This window comes from Cucurbita maxima, unplaced genomic scaffold (assembly GCF_002738345.1).
Source record: "Cucurbita maxima cultivar Rimu unplaced genomic scaffold, Cmax_1.0 Cma_Scf00024, whole genome shotgun sequence".
In the NCBI taxonomy this organism is placed as follows: Eukaryota; Viridiplantae; Streptophyta; class Magnoliopsida; order Cucurbitales; family Cucurbitaceae; genus Cucurbita; species Cucurbita maxima.
Genome location: NW_019272040.1, coordinates 459,281 through 467,482, shown reverse-complemented (window position 1 = coordinate 467,482; position 8,202 = coordinate 459,281). Strand labels below are relative to the sequence as shown.

At 33.3% G+C, this 8,202-nt stretch overlaps 1 protein-coding gene across 1 annotated transcript; it reads right to left on the bottom strand.

Annotated features, from left to right (window-relative positions):
- Positions 1-3,558: 3,558 nt before the first annotated feature.
- LOC111497965 (4-coumarate--CoA ligase 1-like) lies at positions 3,559-5,540 on the bottom strand. Its single transcript, XM_023148992.1, has 2 exons — positions 3,978-5,540; positions 3,559-3,896 (listed from the first exon to the last, which is right to left on the bottom strand). The coding sequence occupies exons 1-2, from the start codon at positions 5,381-5,383 to the stop codon at positions 3,674-3,676; spliced, it is 1,629 nt and encodes a 542-aa protein (XP_023004760.1). The 5' UTR covers positions 5,384-5,540; the 3' UTR covers positions 3,559-3,673.
- Positions 5,541-8,202: the final 2,662 nt, after the last annotated feature.

Here is an 8,202-nt window from a genome sequence, read left to right as displayed (position 1 = left end):
TTTTTCTTTTTTTTTTTTTTTTTTTTTTTTTTTTTTTCAAAGGGGGGCATTTCCACGTTGGGTGCTGACCTGGCATCCAGACAGAATGCTTGAATGTTTTGACACGTGGAATTTGGTTTGCTTAAGGAGTACGAAGTTTGCGTTACCTTGCTGATCTTGCTTTGTCATTTCTCTATTCTGAAATTTCATCTCTCCAAGCTTAATAATAATTGATGCTTTTTAAATTATTGATTCTATTTTTTTAATTTTCGCTTCTAAACCACGAAATTTTATATTTATTATATTCCATTTTAAATAATTGCTATAAATACTATATTTATTATAATTCAACAACATTTTGATGAAAATTATATTAATTAAATATTTGTTATAAAAAGAGATGAAAGTGTAAAAGAAGCCAAGGATTTTGAATGCATTGAAATTATAAGAGAAAATAGAAAATTTAAAATAATAATTCATTGGAAAAGGAGGAGGAATCATATCAAGCCACGTGTACTAGTGTGGGACCCTCGGAGAATAGTCGGGTTTAGATGGAGCTTCCCCCTCCACAGTCCACCGCCACCCACCCACCAAACTGGTGATGGTGTGGGCGGTGGCTCGGTGGGCCGTGGTGGTGGGGAACGGTGTCGTTTCGTTGAGTTTGAACTTTGAATAGAATTCTAGGGCGGTGGAAGGGCGTAAGAAAGAGAAAGTAGGGTTGGACGTTTTGCGGCAATAACTCGTGTTTCCAAAATTAATAATAAATAAATTTTAAATAAAATTAAAACCAGTTTAATATCGCTTTCATTTTCTTATTTTTTTTAATTTTAGTTCATTTTCTCGCCCTTTTTCGTACCATAATTTTAGTCTTTCTTATAAAATAATTGAATTAAAAAAAATTAATTTCCTTTAATTTTCAAAATTTTATGAAACCATAAGCATTAATTAATTTAAAATTATAAAAATTATAAAACTAACTTTTATCTTTGAAAATTAATAATTTCTCTTTTAAATATACAAGGAGACTTTACAATTCCGGCTAGCCGACGGTGGCTGAATTGGGGCGGGTAACGGGTGTACACACACATGGTGGTGGTGGCCGGTGGGGGGCCGGTAATGTGGGGTCCACCTAGTGGGACCTTTGACACAATTAGAGAGAGGCATGAGCTTCACAGCTTTACAACCAGGAGTTTACCTGTCAATTCTTTTTTTTTTTTTTTTTAATTTATTTATTCAAGAAAAAATAAAAACAAATTATTATTATTTTAAATGTGAATGTTTTACATTATTAATCATCATTACGGTCTGCTTATTAGCCTCTATTATTTTTATGCTTATTTTGTAGGGCCAATTTTCTCTTTCTTTTTTTTTTCTTCTTTTTCTTTCCCTTTTCACCTTGATTCTGTAATTTAGTTGTCTGCCATTGGAGAAATTATGAGTTTTTTTTTTTTTTTTTTTTTGGAGTCTCTAATAATTAAAATATCATCCAAATATAAAATATGTACAAAATTTTAAATCTAACCGACGTTCATAATTTTAAATAATAAAATTAATGAATTCATCAATCTTAAGCTTTTTTAAAAATGCAAAAAAATATGTAATCTTCCTCAAAATAGAGAAAAATTAATAAATAAGAAAAAAAAAACTTTCCATAATACTTGTATCAATTAATTACATTAATGTTTGTATTTATTGAGGTTTTATATAATTTTGAGAATTATTTATTAAATCTTAACCACGGATCAAAATTATTTTATTTACAAAAATTTAGGGTTATCATTTAATCGGTATTAATTTGAAAGCCTCTTAATTTAATTTTCTTTTTCTCAATAATTTGTTATCATTTATAGTTACCCAAAAAATGTGGAAATGCTGATTGGGCTCAACGCCTTGACAAATGAGCCAGCCCAATAAAACAAATGACCTAAGCCCATTATCAGCTGACACCTGGCCCTTTCTCCTGCCGAGTTAATAGTTGTAGGCTGAGCCACTGGGCCTATCGACCATTAAGATAGGCCCAAAGTTACCCTTAAGCACAAGACTATGAAAGCTCAGCTCTCATGTTCTCTAAGTCGTCTCACCTTATAATGGGCTCAAGGTTAAGGTTGAAACTTGCTTACATAAGTGTATCTTGTATTGTATTGTTGTGTTTGCATTTGATGCATGTTATCTAGATCACAATACTGATCTATTATTATACGTTGTGAAGGTTACTTTTTTGCTATAAATAAACTAATAAAGTAGTTCGTCTACCTATAGTAGTCTCACAAATGTGAAGGTGACACAACAGAGAGCAACCCTCATGTTTGCCAGAGTCTATGTAGCCCCTTACCCTTCCTTGTCTAGATCAGAAGTAGTTGGGAACTTCCTCATTACACCCCGTAGTGTTGTGGGGCACCATTAAGTGCACTCACATCCTACTGAGTCTATGCATGCAATAGTGGTTCGATGGGTTTATTATAGAAATTTGTCTAACTATCAAAAACATTCTTAACTTCGCTCCAAATTTTTTCAAAATTTATCTAGAAAGTCATATAATAAAAGAAATTAGGAATGATATTTAGATCTAGTAAAAAAAACAAGGAAACGGAGGTCTAATACCCCCACCCCCTCCCCACATTAAATAACTAAATAGGAATTTACGATAATACCCCTCCGCTTCACTTTATACATTACTTAAATTTTAAATTTAGTTTGTAATTACCAACTTCTAATTGTTTTTTAATTATATATTATATGTCTTATTAAATAATCAAATATGTTTTTTCATTTAAACACGTCACCCACGAAAGAGACAATGTTTCTGATTCATTTTTTAATTACGAAATTCTTATTATTTTTGCACCAACAACAATTATCCAATCATTTAATATTTGACTTACACAATTCAATTACTTTTCACGTTGATTACCCATATATTATACCCAAACATTGCCATTGACTTTTTTTATAAAATATTTTCTCATACAATAAATACTATTGGAATTTGTCTACGCCATTCGTTCTTAAGTTATTTCACTGTAATAATAATAATAATAATAATATAACTGCACAAAAGTAGGTGTGCACAAAACTCAAAAGAAACTATTTTTATATGTATAGTAAAAAAATTAAAAAATTAAAAAAAAATCTGTCCTAATTTTCTTAAAATATTTGTAGCCCAAAATTAAAATTCAATAAAATTTTGTTAATTTAATACATGTCCATTTATTACACCTAAATTTGAGAATAAAAGTAAAAAAAAAAAAATTAATAGAATAAACATAAATATGGGTACTAAAATATAATTCCTAGTCCTTTCAAATCATGAAGTTAGAATTTTCTTTTTTGTCTTTTTTTTTATTTGGAGAGAAGACCAAAAACTTAATTATGAATTAAGTAATTATAATTTATTGTCAAATTGATAAATGTTTCACACGGTTTGTTTGAATTTTCTAAATTCCCGTTTTCTCCTTATATCTTATCTCATAACTAATAATTGAATAAGAAGTTTCATTAATCGAAACATAATTGAGTGGTCGAGTGAAAATAATTTATAGGATTTGGTCGATTTGAAATTAATAAAAAGGAGAAGGGCAATAAAGCAATATAGATATTTGGTTTATTATTTTTAAAAAATATACTTAAAAATCCGAAATACATAATTTGAATTCACAAACGAAACATAAATGGAAAATAATAAATTATTTGGCGTTTAATTGTAAACACCGGCGGCCAATTGTGATCGGAGTTCTTTTCTGAGGATTTTGCCCGACGGAGCCTTTGGGATAGCGTTGACGAAAAACACTCGTTTTAGCCTTTTGTAGAACACCACTTGTTCTGATATGAATTGCTTTACGTCCTCTTCTGTGATTTCGCCGCCGTTCGCATTCACCACAAATGCCACCGGCAATTCTCCGGCTTGCTCGTCCGGCATACTGTTCAGAACAAAAAAAAAAATGAATTAGGAAAAAAATGATTTCTTTTATTTATAAACGACAAAATTCATTATGGCTTACCCAATCACCGCTGCATCGGATAGTTTGGGATGAGCGATTAGAAGAGCCTCCAGCTCCGCCGGCGCCACCTGAAACGTCTTGAATTTTATCAGTTCTTTAAGCCGGTCGACGATGAAGAGCTCGTCGTCGTCGTCGATGAATCCAATGTCGCCGGTGTGGAGCCATCCTTCTTTGTCAATAGTCCTCTTCGTAGACTCCAAATCGTTTAAGTATCCCTTCATGATCTGATCCCCTCTGATACAAATCTCGCCGGCGGAATTCGCCGGCAACGAAACGCCGGTTTCTGGATCAATAATCTTCATCTCTGCATTTCGAACCACCGTCCCACAAGCGCCGGGTTTCACCGGAAACGGTTCTTTCGCAAACGCTAAACTCATGGTCAGAACCGGACCGGCTTCGGTCATTCCATATCCTTGCCCGAGAATCGCCGTTGGAAACTTCTCCCTCACAGCGTCTTCCAATTTTTTCCCCAACGGTGCTCCACCGGATTTCAATACCCTCACTGACGACATGTCGTATTTCTCGAATTCCGATGACTTAGCAATGGCTAAAAGAATCGGCGGCACAATCGGCACGATTGAAGCTTTATATTTCTCAACTAATTCCAAAAGCGAAACGATTTCGAATTTTTGCATTATCAAAATCGCAGCACCGGCGCGTAATCCACACAGCAAAATCGAATTGAGTGAATAGATGTGAAAAAACGGCAAAACACAGAGGATAACGTCATTGCGTTTGTAATACAGATTCGGATTTTGGCCGTCGATTTGTTGAGCAACGCTTGTGATCAACCCTTTATGAGTCAACATAACACCCTTTGGCAAACCCGTGGTGCCGGAGGAATACGGCAGCGCCACCACATCATCGGCGGTGAAATCCACAAACGGCACATGGGATTCATCCGCGCCGCTCAAAACAGAGTAATGCAAACAACCCTCAACAGCATAATCAACACACACGATTTTCACCCCATTTTCAGCCAAATCCTTAACCCGATCATAAAAGCAAGCCATGGTGACAATCAATTTCGCATTAGCAGCTTTCGCCTGTTTGGCAATTTCCACCGCCGTGTAAAACGGATTCGCCGCCGTCATGATAGCACCGCGATACGACGCTCCGAGAAACGTGAAAACAAATTCCGGCGAGTTGGGAAGTAAATTCATAACGACGTCACCCTTCTTAATCCCGAGATTGTGAAGTCCACTGGCGACACGACGGGCTGTTAACTGAACGTCGTCGTATGAGTAAACGTGGCCGGTGGCGCCGTTAATCAAACAGGGGCGGGAGCCGTAATTGGGGAGGTTTTGAAAAATATATTCATGGAGTGGAAGATGATTGGGAATGTGAATATCGGGAAGCTTTGAACGGAAAATGAATTCCTTTGTTTGGTTAATTTCAGCGGCCATTGTTGAAGGTTGAAGCTCAGAATTGAGGATATACAGAGAGCAGAGAAAAAAACAGAGGTGGGCTTGGTGTGAAGAAGGATGAAGAGAAATGCAGAGATTTTATAGAGACGAGAAAATTTTAGAAATTAGTGTTTGGTTGGTGAGAAAAATAAATCGGATTTTTTTATAAAAATTTGGTTTCGTGGTCGGATGTAATGCTTCAAGTTATGGGTCTTCTTTTCACCTACTCCCAGAGTTTATGAAGACGCCGAAGGAGGTTAATTACACTCCCTTTTATTCACCAACATATTCGAATAATATATTTAATTTTAATTTTTTTTTAATAATTCCTTAATTAATTTTTTTATATTTATTTAATCCTAAGGGGCCTAATTGTAAAATATTTAAACTCAAGCGTCTAACATTAAAACATTTTAAATAACATAGACTTCATTGGCAAGGAAAAAACGTTTATTGGTTATTTATTTTAATGGTTTCCTCCGAAAAAATTTCATATTCCTGATTATAAACCATGATCATTGTGGGACTTTCATCCAACAAATTCTACCGAGATAAAAATGAGTTAATTTGATATTAATTAATTTTTTTTTTTCAAAATTGAAAATGCAAAATTAATTCAAACTTGAATTTTAGTCTATTTTATACAAATCGAGCCATTTGAAGTTTATCGAGTGTTTCAAAGACATGAGATTAAACAGTTAAGAGAAAGATGAAGTCTATATCAAGAAACTCAATGAGCTAACATTGAAACATTATCACCCTTGCAATCCAAAACGCAAACATAGCGTCAAAATAATCCTAGCAATCAGATTTATCATACTTAATGCCAGTAGAGAAGCCGCTCACATCATCTCAATGCTAGAAAATGTGTGTGCTCAACAAAGATCACCCAAAACATCTCCTCATTGTTGTGATGTCCCACATTGGTTGGGGAGGAAAACAAAACGTTCTTTTATGAGCGAGTGAAAACCTTCTCCTAGCAAACGCGTTTTAAAGCCTCGAGGGAAGTCTGAAAGGGAAAACCCAAAGAGGACAATATCTGCTAGCAGTGGATCTGGATTGTTATAAATGGTATTAGAGCCAGACACTGGACAATGTGTCAGCCTTCTCACTGTTCCCTGAAAGGGGTAGACATGAGGCGGTGTGCTAGTAAAGACGCTAGACCTCAAAGAAGGGTGGATTTGGTGGGATCCCACATCGAATTGGAGAAAGGAACGAGTGCCAGCGAGGACACTAGGTCACTAAGGGGGTGAATTGTGATGTCTCACATTGGTTGTTGGGAGATGATAACAAAACACCTTTTATACTTGATTTTTTTTAAAGCCTCAAGGGAAAACCAATATCTACTAGCTACTAGCTGTAGACTAGATCATTACAGTTGCATACGATGCCTCGACATTGTGGAAACTTTTATGATTTTTTCCTTATTTTAATAAACAGTGTCTCGACGTTGTTGTGCATGCATATAAAAGATAACACAATTTAAGATTTTCATCCCTATACTTTAACCGATCTAAGGACTAAAAGGGTACTTTTGTAAAAGTATAAGGACGACTAAACTTAAACGAATAAATTAATATGCTACGTAATTAATGCAATTTAAAAAAAAAAAGAATAATTTTGTATATTAATAGAAACATAGTGATTTCACGGATGAGTAAAAACTTACCGAACAAACGACCATTACATCAATTTAATTAATGCGACAGTGATAAAGAAAGAAAGAAACTATGGAGAATTTGCAAAAAGGGGACGTGGCAGATTTAAGAGCAAGGTCCAATAGTTATGTCGATGGCTATTTATTGTTTTTATTTAAATATAATTAAATAAAAATATAAAAACAAGTGTTATTTGTAAAGCCACGGTCATAGCCTGACCACCGTTAGAGATAGCTAACCAAGTGGGGCCATGGCCTACAAATTACAGCTCCTCCCGTGCTAACCGGATAGCCACGATCATAGCCAGACCACCATAAAGTGCCAATTAAATTGAGCCAGTCCAACCCGTCAATTCTATTTGCACTCGATTTGATATAAAAAATAATTCTTAAATTTTGTATTTTCTCAATAATACCTGTAACTTTTAAACAAATATATAAAAAATACCGGGATTTATTTAAAAAATACTCTGTCAAAAGTTTGTTGGATTATGAAAGTCCTGCATCGACTAATTTAAGGAATGATCATGGTTTTATAAGTGAGGAATACTAATTTCATTGGTATGAGACATTTTGGGGAAGTCCAAAGCAAAGTTATGAGAGCTTATGCTCAAAGTGGACAATATCATACCAGAGAGTCGTGTTCATCTAACACACTCCAATTTTTCTTTTTAAGGTAAAAAATACCCATTAATCCTATCTTCAATAAATATTCATGAAATTTTAAAATAGTATTAACACCGTTTACCTTTCTAAAAAAATAGTTTACTAATTTTAAATGTATTTTTTTTTATAAAAGGGTTTAAAAATATTTAAAGGTATTTCAAAAGTTTTTTTAAAAGGGAGGATATTAATGAAACTTTTAAAACTTAAACGTACTTTATATACACTTTTCAAGTTTTTAAAACAAATTATTATCAGTTTTCTTCTATATATATTTGGAAATTTAAAAATATTTTTTAAGATTTTTTTTAAATTAAAAAATTTATTTTAATTTATTTTTGAAAGTTTAGCAATTATTTTTATGAAATTAGCTTAAATTAAAATTGAGCATGTATTTATTAAACAAGATTAAAATAAAAATTTTAATCAAAATAATACGAGATAGATTTACAAATTAAAAAAAAAAAAAAAAAAAAAAAAAAAAAAAAAAAAAAAAAAA

Bases quoted from the DNA above. Each gene is read 5' to 3' on its own strand.
- LOC111497965 (XM_023148992.1), bottom strand. From the start codon at position 5,383: ATGGCCGCTGAAATTAACCAAACAAAGGAATTCATTTTCCGTTCAAAG. The intron at 3,897-3,977 runs GTAAGCCATAAT...TGTTCTGAACAG, and splicing joins TCCGATGCAGCGGTGATTGG to TATGCCGGACGAGCAAGCCG.